General features: G+C 46.9%; 1 protein-coding gene across 7 annotated transcripts in view; it reads right to left on the bottom strand.

The window, feature by feature from the left end:
• The window catches only part of KDM5A (lysine demethylase 5A), a 1,031,636-nt gene that overhangs the window by 264,730 nt on the left and 744,423 nt on the right, over nucleotides 1-22,483 (bottom strand). For all 7 annotated transcript variants that reach the window (XR_014981238.1, XR_014981239.1, XM_085652274.1 and 4 more), the window contains 2 exons: nucleotides 14,271-14,450; nucleotides 14,005-14,160 (listed from right to left, as the gene is read on the bottom strand). Coding sequence is in view for 5 of the 7 variants with exons in the window: in XM_085652274.1 (XP_085508400.1) it covers nucleotides 14,005-14,160; nucleotides 14,271-14,450 (336 nt within the window). In the remaining 2 variants the exon portion in view is untranslated. The remainder of the gene's footprint in view (nucleotides 1-14,004; nucleotides 14,161-14,270; nucleotides 14,451-22,483) is intronic.

The following is a 22,483-nucleotide window of genomic DNA, read 5'->3' as shown; positions in this document are numbered from 1 at the left end:
TTAGGGAAGGAGCATAGGCGCTGGGTACCTGATTAGCAGGAGCCCAGGGCACACTCAGTCAAAGAACATCAGCAATTCAGCAAAAAGTGGGGGCATACCATGCAAGAAAGAGGACACTTTGTCACAGGTACATTTCCTATATTCTCGTCGCATCTCCATCTGATGCGGGGCGAGCAAAGGGTGGGCTGGTTGCGTGGTTTAGAGTGAGTTGGCTGCAAAGTGTGAGAAAGTGCCATCTTTCTTGCATGGTATGCCCCCACTTTTTCCTGAATTGCTGAATGTACTTTGACGGAGTGTGCCCAGAGCTCCTGCCAATCAGGTGCCCAGGGCCTATGTTCCTTGCCTAAAGCTGTGCTGAAACCTAAACCTAAATTGGCAAACTCTGGCCACATGTCAGCCCCTGGTAAATAGTACACTAGGTACCAAGGGTCTTGTGACCAGGGAAGGCCCCTAAGGGCTGCATCAATTATTGTGCCACCCTTAGAGGCCCTGTACCCTGACACACACACACTGCCCTTGCAGGCTGAGTGTCTGGGTACAGAACAAAACAGAGAATCGACATGACACACATCCCTGTGTGCCATGCCCACAACACACACTGCCCTGGCATACATCAGCCACCCCTCTAGCCGGGTGCCCTATGCCAGTGGTGTGGGTACAGGGGCATGAGCCCTGTGCCCCTACAGTGCCCAGGTCCATTCCTGGGCACTGTAAGTGCAGTGCTGCCATTTAAGAGTATAGGGTGCTGGGAGATCGTCAACACGAACTCCACAGCACCATGATGGCTCCACTGAAGACTGAGAAGTTTGTTATCAAACCTCTCAGCACATTAAACCCGCACTGATGCCAGTGTAGGATTTAATGTACAGTGCACGACAGAGGGTATCTTAGAGATGCCCCCTGAACCTAACCTACAATCCACGTCTTGTCTGAGGGGCTGCCTAGGCTGCCACACAGCAGACATGTTGCTGGACGCCTGGGTAGAGAGCCATCCGCTCTCCTGGGCCGGCAAAGATGCACATCCGGGGCGAGGTGCTAGGTCTCCTTCCCCAGGATGGGCAGGAGAAGTTTCAAAGGCTTGCCGTCTTTGTGAGCTTCTCCAGGCCACTTGCTGTACTCAGCAACTGGCCCCTACCGGTTCTGACCCCCACTCTGGCAGGAAGACTGGCCGGAAACCCCAAGTATGGGCAAGGGATGTGCCAGCCTCTGCAAACCCCACCCCTCAGGTGGGGGAGGCAAGGTGAAGCACATCTCCGGGCTCTCGCCATCTTCAAGATGGGAAGCCCTGCCCAATCAGGACTAGGCTACTGTCCCCCTCCCACAGGAGAGTGGCCGTATAGGGGGTGTACCCACCTCAGGGCAGAGACCAATTGGTCCCTGCCCTTTACCTACCTGTTACGCCCCTAAATTTAGCATTTAGGGGCACCCTGAACCTTCCTTCCTTAGATCCAGATTCCGAAACAGCAAAGAAGATAAAGAAACAAGAAGACCTGCCGTGCAGCTGCTAACAAGAGGAAGACACCAACTGCTTTGGCGCCAGCCCTACCGGCATGTCGACCTTCGAACCTGCTCCTGCTAAACCCCAGCATCTCCATTGGCCAGCAACCTCACAAACCCCGGAGGACCTGGCTACCTTATGACTCTAAGCAACTGGGACTCCCACGAGCAGTGGTACTGCTCAAAGCAAGTAACTGACCCCTGGCATCAGCCAGGAAACGCGAACCCTGCAAACGGCAAGAGTGGCCTGTGCTAGAGTGGACAAAGACCCCAAGGACGTCCCCCCGGCGACTGTAACCCCGAATCCAGCACCCAAGGACCCACCTAGACGCTCCAGACGCCGCCTGCAGCCTCAGACACCAGGGACCCCTCCAACCGCGACCAGCAGAGGGTAAGATTTCCCGACACCAAAAGGCACCCCTGCACCCGGCGCCCTGTGGCCCCCTGTGCCCAACTCCTGGATGCCTACCTATTCTCCAACTACCCAACTTACCTCTCGAAAAGTGGTTGTCACACCTGAAGAATCTTCATCCCCCAGCTTGCAGCCTTTGTTCATTTTTGAGCTTCTCCATTGCAATCTATTGAGCGCCCGACGGCTCAAAAGCACCCTGCACCCAGCCGCCCGAGTGCCCCTGGCAGTGCAATCTCTACTCTACTCTTTCCATTTGCCCTGTGCAAGTAACCAGGAGCCCAGCTCCCACAGGCGCGTGGCCTGCTAGCCAGCAGCCACCAACCAAGGGCCCCCTGCCTCCCATAGGATAACATTGGGCGTAACTCACTCTGCACCCGGCTACCCCTGTGCCGTTGAGGGTGTAACAACTGTACTTACCTGACCCTGGGAGACCCCTGAGTCTATGCCCAGAACTTTAACTCTGCCAGTCGAGTACTTACCCAAAAGCCGATAACTCTTTTTTCTTCCCTAGGTTAACATTAACTGGTTTCACTTGGAAATTCTTCTAAGCGTGGAGTTTCTAAACTTTAAAATATTCACCTAAAATCAACCGAGTGATGAAAACGAAAATACCCACCTGCTATCAGGAGAGATCCCAGTGCTGGATCTTGGTGCCCAGCACTGACCCTGAAAAGTAATTACATCCATACTTGCCGCTAACTCAATTTTCTCCGATAGGAAACCATTGACGGTTTTTCTGTGAAATTTCTTCTAAGTGCCGATTTTTGCAAATTACAAATATTGTTTAAAAATCGCACCAACTGTGAAAACGTAATTACTTACCTGTTTTAGATAGATGTCCCAGTGCTGAACCTAGGAGCCCAGCACTGGATTATAAAAGTAACGAGAACATACTTTACCCGTAACTTGAATTTTCTTCCATAGGAAACCATTGACTGCTTTTCTATGAAATTTCTTCTAAGTGTCGATTTTGCAAACTTATAAATATTCCTTAAAAATCGCCTGTATAAAACTTAAACGCAGTTTCTCAACTGCTTACAGGTGGTACCCTAGTGCTGGATCCAGGATCCAACACTAACATAGAACAAGTAACCATAACTCCACTTACCTGCTAAGTGAATTTCCTACCATAGGGTAACATTGGTAATTTGATCAGAAAAAGTTTCTAAGTGTCAACTTTTAAAATAGCAAAATATTGCTAAAAGATCACAACAGTAACTAAATCGGATTTACTCACTAGTTTCCAAGAACTGTCCCAGGACTGAATCGAGGATCCAGTCCTGGAGTTAGAAAAGTAATCCTGAAAGTAATCAATTACATATAACTTAAAATTCCCATTGAGGTCAATGTATTATTGTGTTTGAAATTGTGTTGCCTATTGCAACAAAACTAACTATTATCTGCAATAGTCAATTGCCTATTGCAAAGTATTTAACTAAAGCATCTCATTCTGAGAAAGTATATTTTGATACCTATTGTTGGTTCTAAAATAAAACATCCATATATTTTTTTATATAAACCATTGGCCTAGAGTTCAGTTCTTGAGTGTGTGAGACCATTTGCTGACTGAGTGTGTACAACAAATGCTTTACACTGTCCTCTGATACTACCTTACTGCTCCACCAAGCTACCACTTTAGAGAGTAAGGTTCTATCTAACTTTAACCTCTGCCAAACCTCTGGGGACTGTGGACTCTGTACACACTGTACCTATTTGGGAACTGTATATACAGAGCCACTTTCTCACAGGAAGTGGCTCAGTAATAGATATCTTTATCTCACGGAGTCTGCACCCCTTTATTTCTGATGGGAGAGTCATTCCCACACTGTACAGCGATCATAATCCCCTAGACGTTTCCATTGTTCCATTGCAACTGAAAACGGGACAAATATTTTTAGGGGGCGTAGACAGCCATTGACTACAAAAGATGGGGGCCACAAACTAGTCTGGTGCTCTGCTGACATGAATAAAATGATGGCCCAGCTGTCCAATGAGTGTGCCGATCTAGTAGCAGGGTGCACATCTTGGTTGTTGGGGCCCTCCAATGTGCTGGCCAGTTTTATTGACCTAAATGTGTACATTAGGAACATTTTGTCCAAGCCCATACACATTAAGTACAGAAACAAAGTCATGGTCTGATAAGGCGTGTAGAACAGTTACGCTTAGCACTGAAGCAAGACCGAGGGACCATGGGGTTATTAAGTACCAGCAGAAAGGATTATCTAGCCCTAAAAAATGGAAAGGCTTAATTTAGGGTCGAAAAGAGGGTCAATTTATTTATTAGTGTGCCAGGCTAGGGATTCATAGGCTTTTTGGAAATCAAAATAGCTTTTGCCCCAGGAGGATCCCCTGACCTAGTGACCACCCACTGATAGTTGGATGGAGCATTTTAGCAAAATACATCTATCTTGCACACACTGTGGTGAGGGCAGGCTGTTGGTTGTACCATTACTTTTGTGCAATATTTTTACTGTTGAGAGGGTCCTCAAGGCTATTCAAAACAGCCCCATAAAAAAAGCCTCTTGGGCCAAGTGGAGCGCCCCATAATAAAAGCCTCCTGGGCCCAATGGGGTGCCCATGGATACATCTTTAAGGCTAATCCAGAGTTCTGGTCACCGCTCCTGGTAAATGTTTTTAGCTCTGTGTGTAAGGCAGGCATCTTCCGACCCGGTGCAAATCTGTTATTGTTCAAGTTTTCACAAAGGAAAAAATGCATGACCCCATGTGTTATCAGCCTACTTCTCTCCCTGATTCAGCTCCAAAAATAATTGGGTTAACTAACACTGGATCACCTGTAGATACTAGAATGAAAAAGATCCACAGGAAATACAGATTTTCCCAAGCAATAATAAATCAAATCAACGATGATTTGGGTGTATAGATCTGTATTGTGTGACCTTGTTCTGTTTTTCGAAAACAATAAAAAGATTTTTAAAAAAATAAAATAAAAAAATAATAAATCAAATCAATTTCACTCAACAGCAAACAAGCCTTGGCAAAGTGGACGAATCGGACACTTAGAAACGTTTTCAAAGAAAACTTAGGTAAGTGTCAGAACGGTCAGTTAGATTCGAATCAAATTAATCTTTATTCGATCTCATGGAAATAGATCATTAAACATACATGATAAAATATAATATTACACTTAAGTTAAAAGCAGATTAAAAAAAGCATCAGATTCAGTCGGTACATATCCACAAAGTCAATAATTAAAACAGCATAGATTTACGCAAACAAAGTGTGTTCTTTAAGAAGAAACAAACTCTATCGATGTTGTACTATAGCGTTGTTCTACAAATAAGCCGTCAACATAACCTCTGTTACATTAATGCACTAATAGAAACTGTATGATCGAACATACGCACAACCTGTACTGTATAGAATTGGTGTACAGAGGCGGAAAAAATCAATAAACAGTATTAAAAAAAAATGTGTACGCGGATTTATGGTTCCATTGACAGCAAGCAGTCACTTATCTTCCTGAGTTAGAATTGAGGCATAATCTGCCAAAGTCTGAACATAAACAGGTGGGAAAGGAACGAGAGAAGATAAAAAAGGGAAAGCATAAACACATCGAACAACCAGCAATACCCACCCATTGGTCCAAGGCAATTGCATGTCAGCCAGGCAGTTGAAAACTAATTTTGCTACCTACAGCTGTCAATGACCATGGGTGAAGAAATCAAAGTGAGGCACTGTAGTCACGGCAGGAGGACGTAGGAGGAGAACTGCTGTCCTCTATGGTGGCTACAAATTCCTCTACCACCAATCCCTCTTGATCCTGGATTGGGCTGCACTAGCTGTTAGGGTTGCAGGGGCTGCCATTGGTGAGAGGCAAGATCCCAAAAGTATTCTCTAAACCTTTGGTATTGAAGAGCCATAGGATAACAACCCCTCAAAGAGAAGGCTGTAGCATGACTGTCTTTAGAGCGTTCCAATGCACAGTGACTTCTTTACCCAAAATGTCTGGAGTCATCAAATGGAATATGCTACGGAATGCATCCAGGTATGACGCCTAATCACCACACTGGTGCCAATGCCAGGAGCTACACAGCTGTTAGAAGACTAGCTCTTAAAACATATGTAGCTGGGTCCCATCTGTCCTCAATTATTTTAGCAAAAGCGTTCCTGAATGAGTCAAGAACAGCCGGCAAGATCTTGCAAGCCATATCCCAAAGGGAATGTGTAAAGCGTTGAAGCAGGCATACAGCATTTAAGGACCTCAAAGACACACTGGAGAGGACTAATTTTCTGAAAGCACCAATGCACTTGGAATGCGTATGTAATGGAGAAGTGGAAAATAAACTGGGGTTAACTTTGCTAGCTTCCGCCAAGGTCTCAAAATATGGGTCAGAAAGGCCAGGTCCGCAAGGCAACTCAGGAGAGAAACATGACCACGGCTTAGACTGGCTAGCCATTAATATGTCTATCAAAGCTAATTTTGAAAGAACAACAATGTCTCTTAAGTAGTAGGTCCAGGCTGCAAGATTTAATTCAGTAGATTTTCCTTGATCTTTATCATCAGTAGCTGAAGATTCAGCCCTATCACAAAAAATGCCTTGTCTTCTTGGAGGCAGAAGGTGTGCTGTAGAGTGTCATGGACAGTGGCATTCTGCAAATCGAACTACAGACCAGCAGAAATAAATAATCCACCTATCGGACATGCAGGACATTTTGTCGGTGAGCTGAGGTAACAGTATGTAGGGAAGAGCTGGTGGCCACGCACACGTGAGGCACTTAGAGTTAAGTGTTCTGACCATTGCCGCCCGTGTTTTGTGTTTCTTGTCCAACAGCAAGCACCGTCTGTCTCCCTTATGAGCCCATGACACGATTCGAGTAAGAATCGCGAGTGAGTCTTGAGTCGTTTCCTTTTTTCCACCGTGTTCTGTTTTTAAATAATTTCCTTAGCGCACGCATGTCACAAATAGAGTCTTTTTCACGTGCGTCTTTGTCCGCTCTATAGAATCACACATCAAGTATACTCACAATTGCTGTGTAGCCGTAAGACACCCACGATTTCCACAATGATTTAGTGGGTTGATGCTAATTTCGCATAATATGGAACGAATGCTCGGTTCCAACAACCAATGGTAATTACATGGGGCGCATAACTCAGAATGAGGTGATTATATGCGCAAAAATGAGAGTTCACACGGAAATGGGCACTGTTCATTCTATTCTAAATAGATCATTTTCTGATTGCCCAGAACTGTATGTGCTTTTTTCAGGTTCATCTGTACACAGAGGACTCCCTGAACCCTTTTCACCACCTTCGCAAGTATATGTAGGTGGCACACAGACGCTCCAGGGTTGGATGCACCTTAGTGCGTGTAGACCGCCCGGTGTGTCGATAGGTCCTGACGAAAACCTGTGATTACACTCAAAGGTTGAAACATGTAGACCGTCAATATTTGGATAATACTTTAGGTCAAATTAAACCTACATTAGTATTACACTTCACCACTTTTTTAATCGTGACCCTGCTGCTCCATATTACATTTGTTAGGGAGTACAGTAGGATTACTTTTAACTTTATTTCACTCACTCACACACGTCACTTACACGTACTGATATAATAACAAACCTGCTCCGCTGTAATCAGGCGTTGAAGCACACCCGAGTGGTATTCGACTGCTCGGGTGGACCCCGATGATGAAGCATGTCACCAACTAGGTTGGTGAGTGAGGGGTTTCATAAAAAAGAAATAATTTCTCTTTTTACTTCTCTGAGAACTCTCTAACAGACCGAAGGTCTTTACCTTCTCTCATTTAAGGATACCCCCTTCTTTGTTTATTTTGTATACCTCAGGGGACTGGGAGTACCCCTTACAACTTAGTTGTGAAATCCCTTTCTCTCTCTTTTGTTATATTGTATTCAGGCAGCGCACAGCTGTGAGAGATTACTCATTATTTATTCAGACACGGCTTAGGATGGGGGAAAACCCAGGACTGACTTACTCCACAGAGGATGTTGATGCCATTCTGGCAGAATCTTCTTTGTTTGCTGATACCAACATCTCGCAGACAATCTTCCAGACCACTGACTGGAATTCACTCTCAGAAAACAAGAGGAACAGAATCAGAACTATTTTACATGGCACAATTCTGACAGAATATCTAAGGACGAATATGGCACCCAAAGGTCTCCTAGTTACTAACGCCCCACAAATTTTTCTAGATGACCCAGTTTTTAGAAGGGATTGGGCCCAGATAGCGTGGCACTGTACACGAGACTGGATAGTGCTGATAGTTAAAACCGCCAAAAGACTATCAGACGCTATGCTTATCGAAATACAGCTCACCGAGACACACATTAAAACCACCATCATCGGTTATAAGAAAAAACTAGAAGAAATTAACAAAGAACTCAACGAATACAAAGAAAACCTGACACAACAAAAGATCCAGAAATTCCAAAGAGATCTTAAACGGTTTTCATTTGTAAAAACTTATCCGTACTCAGACCCAGACTTCATTCCCCCCCTAGGACTGACAGGAATTCAGATCAGTTGAGTAATGACTCATCCGATAGTAGTACCTCCGGCACGAACAGTGGGAGGTACAGAAACAAGGGCAGATCAAGACCATTCAGTGGTTGGCCCACCGTAAATCCACCAATGATGGGGGGACCACCCGGCCTTTTCAATCCACATCAGCAATATCCCATGTACGGTTGGCAACCACCTTTCATGCAACCCTCTTTCCCGCAAAATATGTTCAGGCCGCCTTTTTTAGGGAGAGGCAGGAGGGGAAGAGGACGAAGGAAGCCGCAAAATCAACAACAGGTTCATTGGGAAGAAGACGAGGGGGCAGTGGGACACAACACGAGGAGCAGGACCAAGGAACCCCAGGCAGGGACGAGCAGCAACAGAGCCTGGTCACAAACCTGTCGAAAAAAGAGCTCACGTCGGCAGAAAAACAAGTTTTGGAAAAGGGACTGAGCTTTGTCCCGACACCTAAACTAGATAAATTCAATCTACACTGTGAACTTGCCACTTTCTTCCGTAAACTAAGACTAAAAGCGTTCGTTGCAACTAAAAGTAATGACATACCAATTGTTGACACTAATGAGACGGGACTACGACTCAAATCTAGTTTTACACCACCACCACACATGGTCCCTGGTGAAATAAGCACCTTTGAACAAGCGGTCTTCAACGAAATCGAGAGATTACCAGACAAGAAGCCGTTTTTCAATCTCAACAAAGATTGCAAGATTACTTTAGAGGGTCTCAAGAACTGTGAGGACATTGTAATAAAACAAGTAGGCCTGGGCGAAAATTTCGTTCCGTTCGCGGAAATTGCGATAATTTTACATTTTCGCGTTCCGCGGAGAGCGCGAAAATGTCAAAAATTCCGGTTTCCGCAGCTTGCCGATAATTTGTTTCTTGCTCGCGCTGTAAAATAATACATTCTCGCGCGCGCGCGATCGCCTTACCTGAATCCCTGCGTTCGCCGACAAGTTTTCTTGATCCGGTCGCGTTCTCCATGAGATGTTGTATTGTTTTTAGCCATTTGCGCTGTCTCGCGACAGTTCGCGCCCGCAGTGACATCATGCGTCGCGCGATCACGTCTTTCTTCTCGCGATCATGCACCGCGAGACAACTCAAAACAAGATGGCCGCGCCCGCAAGCAACCACATGGGTAAGTTGGCGACCCGCAACTATGCAGAAAATCTCACGAACATGCCGGAAAAAAACTTCCGCATCTTCGCGATATTTCCGCTTGTTTGCGATAATTTTCAACATTTTCGCGATAATTTGCGAAAGTTAATTTCGCAAATTCCGCCCACCCCTAAAAACAAGCTGACAAGGGTGATGGGGTGGTCATACTGGATAAAGCAAGGATTCAAGCAGAATGTTTGAGAATGTTATCTGACAGGAGAAATTACCTCCCACTCCCCTCTGATCCATCTAATGACCTAAAATGTGACATCAAGTCATTGGTTAACTCAGCAGCCTGTAACAATGAGATTTCCAAAATGGAGGCAGATTACTTGACAACCACGGAAGGCAAAATTCCTTACTTTTACATCCTCCCCAAATTGCACAAAGATAAGTTCCCACCACCAAGGAGGCCCAATGTTTCTGGGATTGGTTCACTCCTGAAGCCACTATCACGATTTTGTGACTTCTTTTTCAAGACTATGGTCCAACAATCGGAAACATATCTCCAGGATACCAAAAGTCTTCTGTCATTACTTAAAACAATCCAGGTTGAGGAACACACCATCCTCGTCAGCCTGGATATTGAAAGTCTCTACACCAGCATCCCTCAGGATGCGACCCTAAACGTGCTTGAGCAGTCACTCGAGAACTCAGAATGGTCCCATAGAACGCCCAAGGGGATTATCATCGACTGCGCCACTCTAGCCCTGAAACGGAATTTTTTTGAGTTCGAGGGTACCCTGTATTTACAAACGGGCGGTACTTCTATGGGTAGTACCTTCGCTCCTAGTGTGGCACGACTCTATGTCTACGACTTTAAGAAGAAGTTCATCCTGACCACATCCAACCCCTTCTCTAGAAACATAACACTATGGCGCAGGTACATCGATGATGTACTCCTAGTATGGAATGGACCCCAGAATGTTCTAAATGAATTTTTCTTACGGATAAATACTTGCGATGACCATCTCAGATTTACTCACTGTAGTGACACCCAGTCCTTAGTCTTTCTGGACGTTGTGATCACTATAGAGATCGGGGCCCTTGAAACCCGCACACACTACAAACCGACTGCGAAAAACAATCTACTTAGGTTTGATAGCTTCCACCCTAGGCCCCTCAGGGAAAACCTCCCTTTCGGACAATATCTCAGAATTAGGAGAAACTGTAGCAAGAGCTCTGACTTCTGCTCCCAAGCTAATGACCTGTCACACAAATTGTCAGACAGAGGATATCCCGAAAAGATATTGGCAACTTGCAAAAAACGGGCAGCTAATCAGAACCGTGAGGCACTGTCGGAACCCAATCCGAAACAAGTGACGGACACGCCTCTTACGTGCGTCACCACATACAGTACTATCTCTAACCAGGTCATAAGGACAATTAACAAACACTGGAACATCCTGAATACAGGCAATCTAAAATGGGAAAAACCCTTGTTCTCTTTCAAGAGAGCAAGGAGTATTAAAGATGCATTGGTACACACCAGACCAAAACAACCAGAAACACCAACAAGATGTACTGTCCTTAATTCATGGGGACTACCTAACATTACAGGTCATTTTCCATGCGGTGACTGTAGCGTGTGCCATCTCACCACAGCCACAAAAACACTATCCCTAGAACCTGGCAGAGAATGGTCACAAAGAAAACATACAAACTGTAACACCACTAATGCAGTATATTTAATTACCTGCCCGTGTGAACTTCGTTACATAGGGATGACAACAAGGAAAGTGAAGCAGAGGATCTGTGAGCGCAGAAGCACTATTAGATGCAAAAAACAAACCACGCGTCTAACAGAACACTTTCTTCAACACAATCATACACCCAACGATATGCGTTGGACGATAATTGAAACTGTGACTGGTACTAACACACAGAAATATCTGTATGAAAAAGAACAACGCTGGATACACAGATTGTCCACCCACAAACATGGTATGAACGATTGCATACCTTGGAACTCTGTGCTGAACAAATAACCTCATTGTGCCATGTAATTTTAACTGAACTACTGTTTTCCTTTCTGTAGCATTCCTCCTACGTGTGGAAGGTCCTATTCCATGTAAATATATTTTTAATAATCACTCTTGACTCCTTTTATTTTCTCACCTATGACTAGCCATTCACCGGCAGAAATCGACCTGTCGCTTTAAGAATTGTCTCCTCACTCCAGGCCACGCCCACTAGTCATGTGACGTATAACCAGGAAGTGAGGAGTATTTAGTTGAAGCCTTGCTGCCCATTCAGTAACATCCGGGCGCCTGGGGGAAGCACCGCAGGTTTGTGGCAGGCAGTCGGTGAGCTGAGGTAAGAGAATGTAGGGAAGAGCTGGTGGCCACGCACACGTGAGGCACTTAGAGTTAAGTGTTCTGACCATTGCCGCCCGTGTTTTGTGTTTCTTGTCCAACAGTAATGCAGCACAGTCTGTCTCCCTTATGAGCCCATGACACGATTCGAGTAAGAATCGCGAGTGAGTCTTGAGTCGTTTCCTTTTTTCCACCGTGTTCTGTTTTTAAATAATTTCCTTAGCGCACGCATGTCACAAATAGAGTCTTTTTCACGTGCGTCTTTGTCCGCTCTGTAGAATCACACATCAAGTATACTCACAATTGCTGTGTAGCCGTAAGACACCCACGATTTCCACAATGATTTAGTGGGTTGATGCTAATTTCGCATAATATGGAACAAATGCTCGGTTCCAACAACCAATGGTAATTACATGGGGCGCATAACTCAGAATGAGGTGATTATATGCGCAAAAATGAGAGTTCACACGGAAATGGGCACTGTTCATTCTAATTCTAAATAGATCATTTTCTGATTGCCCAGAACTGTATGTGCTTTTTCAGGTTCATCTGTACACAGAGGACTCCCTGAACCCTTTTCACCACCTTCGCAAGTATATGTAGGTGGCACACAGACGCTCCAGGGTTGGATGCACCTTAGTGCGTGTAGACCGCCCGGTGTGTCGATAGGTCCTGACGAAAACCTGTGATTACACTCAAATGTTGAAACATGTAGACCGTCAATATTTGGATAATACTTTAGGTCAAATTAAACCTACATTAGTATTACACTTCACCACCTTTTTAATCGTGACCCTGCTGCTCCATATTAAATTTGTTAGGGAGTACAGTAGGATTACTTTTAACTTTATTTCACTCACTCACACACGTCACTTACACGTACTGATATAATAACAAACCTGCTCCGCTGTAATCAGGCGTTGAAGCACACCCGAGTGGTATTCGACTGCTCGGGTGGACCCCGATGATGAAGCATGTCACCAACTAGGTTGGTGAGTGAGGGGGTTTCATAAAAAAGAAATAATTTCTCTTTTTACTTCTCTGAGAACTCTCTAACAGACAGACGGTCTTTACCTTCTCTCATTTAAGGATACCCCCTTCTTTGTTTATTTTGGACATTTTGGAGACCTTGAACGGAATACTAATCCAAAACCAACAAGGCTAGAAGCCTACAGTCGTACTGGCATCAAGGAAGAGACTGGGGCTAAGGCAACTGTAGCTGCTACTACTTGGTTATGTCATAGCCAAATACAGGACTGGCATGAGCGACCAGCAGCTCTGGATTGTAAACAGGTGCTGGGTTTTGTTACAGAGTGGGCACCACTCAAGCCAAAGCCGCACCAGATCAGGTCAGACTGATGAGGTCTTAAGGGCAGAAGTGGCGGGGGCATTGTCAGTGATGGCTGGGAGGGGCGCACATGGAGGCTCAAAGGGATCATTTGGCTAGAAAAGCTGCAGCATAATCTCCCAAAAGGCCAGGGCTCACTGGGACCAGTCTCGGAGTAGGGAGCTCTGCTTGAACTTCTTGCATTTATGGCATAGCTTGTCTCTTGCCATGTATGAGGATGGGGGCAAACTGGGTTGGGTGAAACCTGGAGTGGAAGTGGTCCTGCGACTTAACAGAAGAGCGAGTCTAAAGTTTAGCGAGCAAGCTTCCTGCTTCTAGTGCTTGGAGAAATACAATAACACTTCTCAATTGCAGCACAGTTGGAAGCCTGATGTGTTTGGTGGAGATGATTTCCTAGCACACTATCCAGAAAAATGATTTTGCAGTTGGTGAAATTTTGTTATTAGTTTGGAAGTAGAGTCACAGTCAAAGGGTGTGGAAAGAAAGGAACTGGCGACAGAGGGCTGAAGTGGTCCCTATATATAACTCCTTGCTATCACTTGCAGAGGCAGTGCGAAGCTGTTGCAACGTCTGATGGCACCACCTAACAGTGAATGGGGGCAATTGCAACAAAAGCTTTGGATCCAGTCTCGCACATCAAGAGAAAGAGAAAGTGTAAAATTCCAAAGGTGAGGCATCTGCAGTTGGAAGTCTCTGGCAAAACAGTCCTCTTATGTTACAGGGATACAGCTATGGAAAATTGTCATGACCCACACATGGAAACACTTACCACTGCAGCATTATCTCTAGACTCATCCATGATGTCTTCCAGCTGCATAAGAGATTCCAGGTCTATATCTTTCTCCTTTTCCATTAATTCTTTAACCTTCTTTCGTTTGCTTTTGCTGCTTCCGTAAACACCAATATCACTGCGAGGACTCAATACCTAGTATTATTTGCAAGGAAAGAGAAATAAAATCAAGAGAGACAACTATAAAACAGGACAAATAAATATCATGGTAATGTGAGATAGCAGCTTAATTTTATCAACATTACCTGTAAAAGAGTGTAACTAGAATTCTTCTTTAGGAAGGCCCGCCCTAAGCGATCTCTCCAAGACCAGGCTGTCACAACCTGTGAATCTACCTGTGGCAATAAATCAAGGCGCACAGGTATCAGACGACCTTTTGCTAACAAACTCTCAAGCTGATCCAAGTATGCATAGTGGGTGCCATTCTGTGGAAAGAAAGGTATATTTCTGTTAACGTTTAGATGGGTCTTGACATTCCTCTTAAAATTCAGGCAAAGCTAAATTATTATTAACCAAAATCAATAAATACATTAGGAAATATGGTCAAGGTTGATGATTAACAAGTTACTTACCTTCAATAAGGCCCTTTTGGTGGATATTCTAACCACATATTCTTCATCTTTTGAATCCTTCAAGGTGCAATATTGGATCCAGAACTTATTTCTGCAAAAGCTCCTGCACACACCCAGGTGGAGCCCTACGACCACTCAGCACATTTCCCCTGCTCCAGAATTGACAACTCGGAGATGTATATAGCCAACACCCCTACGTATTGAATATCAAAATAACTTCCACAGATGATGACGCACAACAAAACAATAAGAAGACAATGTGATTATTTAACATCAAACCTTATGAGCTACCAAAAGTCTACTCCACAGAACACGAAGTTAGACGGCACAGTGAGGTTCTGCGGTTAGAGTGAGTATCCACAATAGAGAGATACCGAAGGCAAGCAACTTGTTCTTCTGATGAATACTTCTAACTGTATGCTGCTCACCTTTTGAAAAGATAGTTACACAGTAAAAAAGGGGTGCGTTTTAAGAGTAGGCTTTGCTGGTTCTGCGGAGCTAAACTTGTAAACTAGTCCAGCCTGCAGACCAGAAAATCAACATAATCAACATAATAGTGCTTGGTAATAGTGTGGATGGATGCCCATGTAGCATCCTGGTAGATGTCAAGCCAAAGCCATAGTGGCGACCCTTCTATGATGGAATAAGCAATAAGGCCCAGAGAGGCATCTTTCTGACCAAGGCAAAGCACATCTTTTAGTAGACTATCCATCTTGATAAGGTCTGTTTTTGAACTGCCATGTCCTCCTTTGCACCGGCAAATCCAACAAAGAAACAGTCATCTACCCTGTAACTCCTTATATCCCTTACATCTCTATATAGAAATTAAGAGCTCTCTTTGGGTAAACCAAGGAAGCCTCTGCTCCTCCTTAGAGGGATGAGGCAGAGAGGAGAAAGCGGGGAGTGTGATGTACTACCCTCGATTAAGGGATGGCAATACTTTCAGCAGGAAGGATGTTAGAGTCTTGAGTACTAACTTGTCTGGTGTTATATGGCAACTTCACAGACGAACGAGTTACTTACCTTCGGTAACGATATATCTGTAAGAAACATAAGTTAGTTATAGATTCCTTACCTTAGAATAGATACCCCTTAGAATTCCCCCCAGGCATCAGACTGGATCCAGGAAGTTTTTTCGTCAGTAGTACCTCTGCGCGTCAGAAGGTGGCGTCGGTCGGTTACGCATTCGTCGTTGGCGTCGTGGTCGCCGGGATGACATTGAGGTAACTACTTAGACACCGCCCTTGCACGTTGACATCAGTTTTTTACATGACTTTCCGCACCAGAAACGCAGAGCCATGCAAGACACTGACCACTGGTGCACAAAACTAGGGCCCTGAAGGGATGTCCTCAACCCTAGAACTCAGTTCGCAGACCGGGGAGGATGAGTGGGGCGGTAAGGAACCTATAACTAACCTATGTTTCTTACAGATATATCGTTACCAAAGGTAAGTAACTTGTTAATCTGAAAGAAACAGTTATTTATAGATTCCTTACCTTAGAATAGATACCCCAGCAATACCAACCCCAGTGGGTGGTCTGCGAACTAAGATCACACCAGTAAGTCCTGGAGAACAGAACGGCCAAAGAAGCCGTCTCTTCGGACTTGGCTGTCGAGGCAGTAGTGTCTCGTAAACGTGTGCAGCGATGCCGACATAGCTGATTGACAGATGTCATTCAGAGGAAGTCCTCGTCCCAAAGCAGTAGTGGCAGCCGTCGCCCTGGTGGAGTGGGTGCGCAGCCCCACTGGACGCTCCTTTTATGATAGAGAATAGCAGCCTTTAATACACAAAATGATCCATCTGGAAATGGTTTGCTTGTGTACGACCAGACCTTTCTTGGCGCCCACGTAGCCAAAAAAGAGCTGGTCATCCGACCGGAACTGTTTGGTGCGATCCAGATAAAAGGAAAGCGCCTGTTCTGGGTCCAGACAGTGGCGCCTCTCTTCCTCTTTGGAAGGATGCGGATGCAGAAAGAAGGTGGGCAAAGTGATGGTTTGGCCATGTGACAGGAGGTGACAACCTTGGGAAGGAAGGATGGACGGGTCCTTAGGACAACCTTGTCCAGATGGACAGCCAGATAAGGAGGTTTGGATGAATGAGCCTGGAGCTCACTCACTCTTCTGGCAGATGTGATGGCCACCAGGAATGCAGTCGTAAGAGTTAAAAGTCTTAAGGGACAGTTGTCAAGCGGCTGAAAAGGAGCGCACATTAAATATGTCAAGACCAGATTCAAGTCCCACTGAGGCATAACGAAAGAAATAGGAGGAAAGAGATGAGTTATGCCTTTTAGAAAACGATTTACAACCGGGGACTTGAAAAGAGAAGGGTGATCAGGAAGCCGAAGAAAGGCAGAAATGGCTGAAACATAGCCCTTAAGAGTGCCCAGAGCAGAGACCCGCTGGGCCAAAGAAAAGAAGAGAACCTCAGAAAGAGGGGCAAAAAGGGGGACACAGCCTTTGCTGTGCACCATGCCACAAAGTTGTTCCACCGGCAGGCGTATACAGTCTTAGTGGAGGGACACCTGGCTGCCATGATTACATCACAAACTTCGGGAGGCAAGTCAAATGTCGTCAACCGCCGCCACCCAATCTCCATGCAAGGTGGTGGAGGCTGGACAGGTTCGGGTGGAGGATCGTCCCCTGCTGCTGTGACAGAAGATCATCTCAAAGAGACAGTCGCGTCAGAGTATCGATGGCCATGTTGAGCAGCTCGGGATACCAGACTCTTTCTGCCTAATCCGGAGCCACAAGGATGACTTGGGCCCAGTCGCGCCTGATCTTCTTCAGCACTCGGGGCAGAAGTGGTATAGGCGGAAAGGCGTACAACAGACCGCAACTCCACTTGCGAAGAAAAGCGTCGCCTAGCGCGTGCCACCTTGGAAATTCCAACGCGCAGAATTGCTGACATTGCGCATTCTCTTCGGTGGCGAATAGATCTAACCAAGGCTCTCCCCACTGCTGAAAGAGACCTTGCACCACCTCCGAGTGAAGACTTCATTCATGATCCAACATGCACCTGCGGCTGAGTTTGTCCGTCCTGGCGTTCAGGGTACCTGCCAGGTGCTGAACCACCAAGGAAATGCCTTGACGTTCCAGCCACGTCCAGAGACGTAGAGCCTCCTGACATAGGGTCCACGACCCCACCCCGCCTTGTTTGTTACAGTACCACATGGCGGTGGGGTTGTCTGTGAACCCCTGCACTACTATTCCCAGGACAGAGGGGAGGAATGCCTTGAGTGCAAGACTGGAGCTCCAGAAGGTTGATGTGGATCCTGGAGTCCGCCGGAGACCAGAGGCCTCTGATCTCCGCCTCTCCCATGTGGCCGCCCATCCCAGAAGGGATGTGTCCGTCACCACTGTGTGCTCTGGTTGGGGAAGGGAGAGGGATTTGCCGTAGACCCAATCCTGGTTCGTGATCCACCACTGCAATTGTCGTGCAGTGCCATTCGAGATCTGGACACAATCTGACAGATTTCCCTGATGCTGCGCCCACTGAAACTTCAGGTCCCACTGCAGAGCCCGCATATGCCACCTGGCATGATCGACCAGCAGGAGGCAGGAGGCCATGAGGCCCCGCAGCCTCAGGGCCATCCGGACCAAAACCCGGGATAGAGGCTAAAAGATCGGAATCATAGCCCGAATATCCCAGACTCGCTATTTGGGAGGGTAGACCCGAAACGCGTTGTGTCCAGAACCGCTCCGATGAAGAGGAGCTTCTGAGAGTTAATCAGGTGTGACTTCGGCACACTGATGGAGAACCCTAGCGAATGCAGGAGGTCGGCCGTAGTCTAGAGGTGGGAGACGACAGTCTGGGGCGAGCCCACCTTCAACAGCCTGTCGTCGAGATAGGGTGAAAGTGAAACCCCCGATCAGCGCTGATGAGCTGCAACCACCATCATCACTTTCGTATACACCCGAGGGGCGCTGGTAAGGCCAAAGGGGAGCACAGTAAACAAAGTGCTCGTGGCATACCGTGAACCACAGGTAACGCAGGTGGGCCGGCAGAATGGGGATGTGAAAATAAGCATCCTGCAAGTCCAACGCTACTAACCAGTCTCCAGGGTAGAGGGCAGACAAGACCTGAGCAAGCGTTAAAATCTTGAACTTCTCCTTCAGGAGGAAGCGGTTGACGTTCCTGAGATCCAAGATAGGACCCTGGCCCTTGTCCTTTTTGGGAACCAGAAAGTAGTGGAAGTAACAACCACGACCTACTTCTGGGACAGGAACGTGCTCAATGGCTCCCTTGGCCAAGAGAGCCGTGACTTTCTGTTGGAGAAGGCCCAATAGACATGCGGTGTTTACAGACCGCAGTCCCAAGCTGGCGGAAGAGAAAATGTTCTTCTAACGATGATCCAGCTTCTTGGATTCCCTATCTGGTGTTGCAGTAGGGAATGTGCTCTCGGAGGTAGAGGCTTGGACCACCAAGCTCTATGGGGTGGGGTGTTGGGAGAGGAAATTGGGGCGCCCGGAGCCGGGCGGTGGCGTCAGGCAATCATCCTATCCACGGGAGCCCCCGTGTTGGGCCTGGACCAGGTGCCCAAAAGGACGTCGGTGAGGGCTTCATTGAACTACAGCAAGGGATCCGAAGAGCTTGCTTGCGGTTGAAGCACCTCTGTCAGGAGGTTAGTCCTGACCGCCACTGTAGGGAGTTCGAGGTTGAGAGCCTCGGCCGCCCTATGCAACACCACTGCGTATGACGCTCCCTCCTCCGCAACCAAGTTAGGAGGAGACAACATGTGAAGGTCAGGGGAGGTATCAAGACCACTGGCATCCCTCAGGTCCTCTCTTCAGTCCGGATCGTACTCTAACTCGATCAGAGTGTCACTTGACCCCTCCCAGTCTTCCTACTCATCCTACGGTTCTTAATCTGGCCTAAAAGGGACCCCAGGAGTGAACAGGGGCACAAAAACCCCGCTCGGCGCAGGATCCGGCGTCAGCGACGCAAGTCCGGCTCCATGTACACAGCAGGATGGAGGCCAGGGTCGACACCGGCCGGGGGGCCGACCGGCGTCGAATGGGGGTGCGGTGCCGCAGGAAGCGGCGCCAGTGGAGGTGTAATAAGGTCAACCGGTGCCGATCTGGATCCAGGCCTGGATCCAAGAGGGGCATCCGGGCCAGAGCTGCCGGCGGAGAAGGCCTAGGCCCCCCAACCGAGTCCGCGGGCCCGAAGGAGCGCCGGCGGGTTCGGGCTGCCCAAAGATGGCATGCATCGCCCTGTAGAACGTACGAAGTTGGGCAGGAGTGGCTCCGGGTCCCGGCAAGGGGGGGAAACCTGGAGTTGGCTCAGCAGGCTCCGCGTGAGGGGCACCGCCCACATCCCTCGTCGCATCAGCCGACCGACAGGGAGAAGTCGAAGAGCGGCGATGCTTCTTCAGCTTCTTCTTGTGCTTTGACTTACGTGACCCCGAGTGCAAAAACTTAGAGGACGAATGATGATGGCTACGCGACCGGTCCCTTGACTTCCCTCTTGACCAGGACCTCGAACGGAGCAGAGCCGACTGCCGGCGCCCAAGAAGTTTTCAGGACCGCTCCCGCAAAGCCTTCGGAGCCATGGACCGGCAGTCGGAGCACGACTTGGGTTCATGGTCACGCTCCAGGCAAAAGAGGCACACGCGGTGCGGATCTGTAACCTTTAAGCCGGGCATCCCTACGTGCACTAGGAGTTAAAGGACTCAAAAGACATCGACAAAAGTCGTTCATAAAGTTCAGTCAAAAAGTGACTGGAGGTACTGCTCTCTCCAGATCAGTACTGCCTGGCGTGGAAAAAAAAGAACTGATGTCAGCGCGCGAGGACGGCGTATAAGTAGCTACCGCGACGTCATCCAGGCGACCACAACGCCAACGACGAACACGGAGCCGACCGACGCCACCTTCCGACACGCAGAGGTACTGCTGACGAAAAAACGTTCCGGTTCCAGTCTGACGCCTGGGGGTAATTCTAAGGGGTATCTATTTGAAGGTAAGGAATCTATAACTAACTGTTTCTTTCAGATAGGACTAGTAGCTCATTGATGCAGCATGCAAAAGTAATCTCAATGAAGAACACAGTCTTAATGGTCAGCAACATCAAAGAGCATTAAAATATGTATGGACCAAACTAAGGTCCCACAGTAACATAAGAAAGATGAAGGACAACAGTCTCAAGAACAAGACTGAAGTCCTTATCTTTGGAAACAACTCCTTGCCATGTAAACGACACATGGTGGACTGCTGAACTCAGTCCATCCCCCACACCGACAGACCACGCCACAACCTCGGCATCATCTTGGACAGCAAGCTATCAACAAAGAAACAGGTAAACGCAGTGTCATCCGCCTGCTTCCGCACCCTACACATGCTCCACAAGATCTTCAGGGTGCTGCCATTCAACAATAGAAGGAGAGTCACACAGGCCTTTCGTCACCAGCAGTCAGGACTACATGAACGCGATCTATGTAGAAATCACCAAACTCCTCCTGAAGAGGCTACAAACAATACAAAACTCAGCAGCAAGACTAATCCTCTACCTCTCCAGACGGACCCACATCCCACCTCAGGAGGCTACACTGGCTCCCGATCCAGAAGAGATATCAGTTCAAGATGTTGACCCAAGCATACAAAGTCCTGCACAATGAAGGACCAGCATACATCAACAAATGCATGACCTTACACCAACCGACCAGACACATTCTCTTCCTCGCAGAAACCCTCCCGGATCCGCAGAGGCAACAGCAGAGTGCGCTACTTCTCACACATGACTGCTAAAGCCTGGAGCAACATCTCCCTGCACAGAAGGGCCGCCTCATCGCCCCGGCAAGGATGCAAGACTTGGCTGTGAACAGATCACCACAAAGCAGTTAGCGAATCCAGCACCTTGAGACCCTCAGAGATGATTTACCGCGCTTTATAAATCCTTGATTGATTGAAAGGGCGCCCAGGGAAATATAAGCACTTAAAAAATAATATCACAACCTGCAGCATAAGCAAATAGGGCTGATCGGGCAAATGTGAAAAGGTTAAAAGGGCAGGTAAAAAAACCATAAAGGTGTCCATGGCAAGAAATTCCTGGCCTAGAGGACAGAACAATCGCAAGTATATCTGAAAGTTTAGGCTGAAAGGGATAGCCATATAGTACTCACTCCAGGCCAGAAAGCCAGCCAGGAGCAAGAATAGATGGATTTGGTGGATGGATGAGATGCGCAGCCAATACCACATATGCCAATTCTGCAACCACTTAGCTGGAGCCGCCCATTCCCATGAAAATGCAGATTGTATGGGTTCATATGAAGAACCCTGCCCTGTTTTTTTTGAAAATCTGTTTTATTGACTAAGAAAATCCATTACATAATAGACAGTTTAACATGCTTTTGAAATAGGAATACCCCACATTATTTGGCAATTCGCAGCCCCAAAAACAAGAAAGTTTGTGGGACCTGAGAGTGGGAGAAACTAAGAAGTGCAAACAATGTGATAAAGATTGCAAAACATTCTCCGCTGAGACCACATATTAATCTTCTACAGGCTAATCCACCCGCGATTGTCGACATATATTTGAAGAAAAAAAAAAAAGGGGAAGAAATATACCCAGAAGGATCATCATGCCCTCGAATGTAAGGCCAAAGCAAATAAAATAAAATAAAATAAAAAACACAAATCTGAAAAGTGACTCACATCTATAAAACTGTCAAAAATGAAACTTACATAAACTAAACAAAACACCTAACAACTGCCAGGGGTACACGTGCTCCTATATGAGAGAGAAAATATGTAAAGATTCACCAGATAGAGACGGGGAGAGAAAGGGGAGTGGGGGGATGGAGCCAAGTGGAGGTGGGAGGGGAGAGGGGGGCACAACGCCCCACCCTAAGTGGGAGGGGGGAAATGGGATCCCCCAGTGACAAACGCC

Source organism: Triturus cristatus, chromosome 4_1, assembly GCF_964204655.1.
Source record: "Triturus cristatus chromosome 4_1, aTriCri1.1, whole genome shotgun sequence".
NCBI lineage: Eukaryota > Metazoa > Chordata > Amphibia > Caudata > Salamandridae > Triturus > Triturus cristatus.
This window is presented reverse-complemented; position numbering and strand designations above follow the sequence as displayed.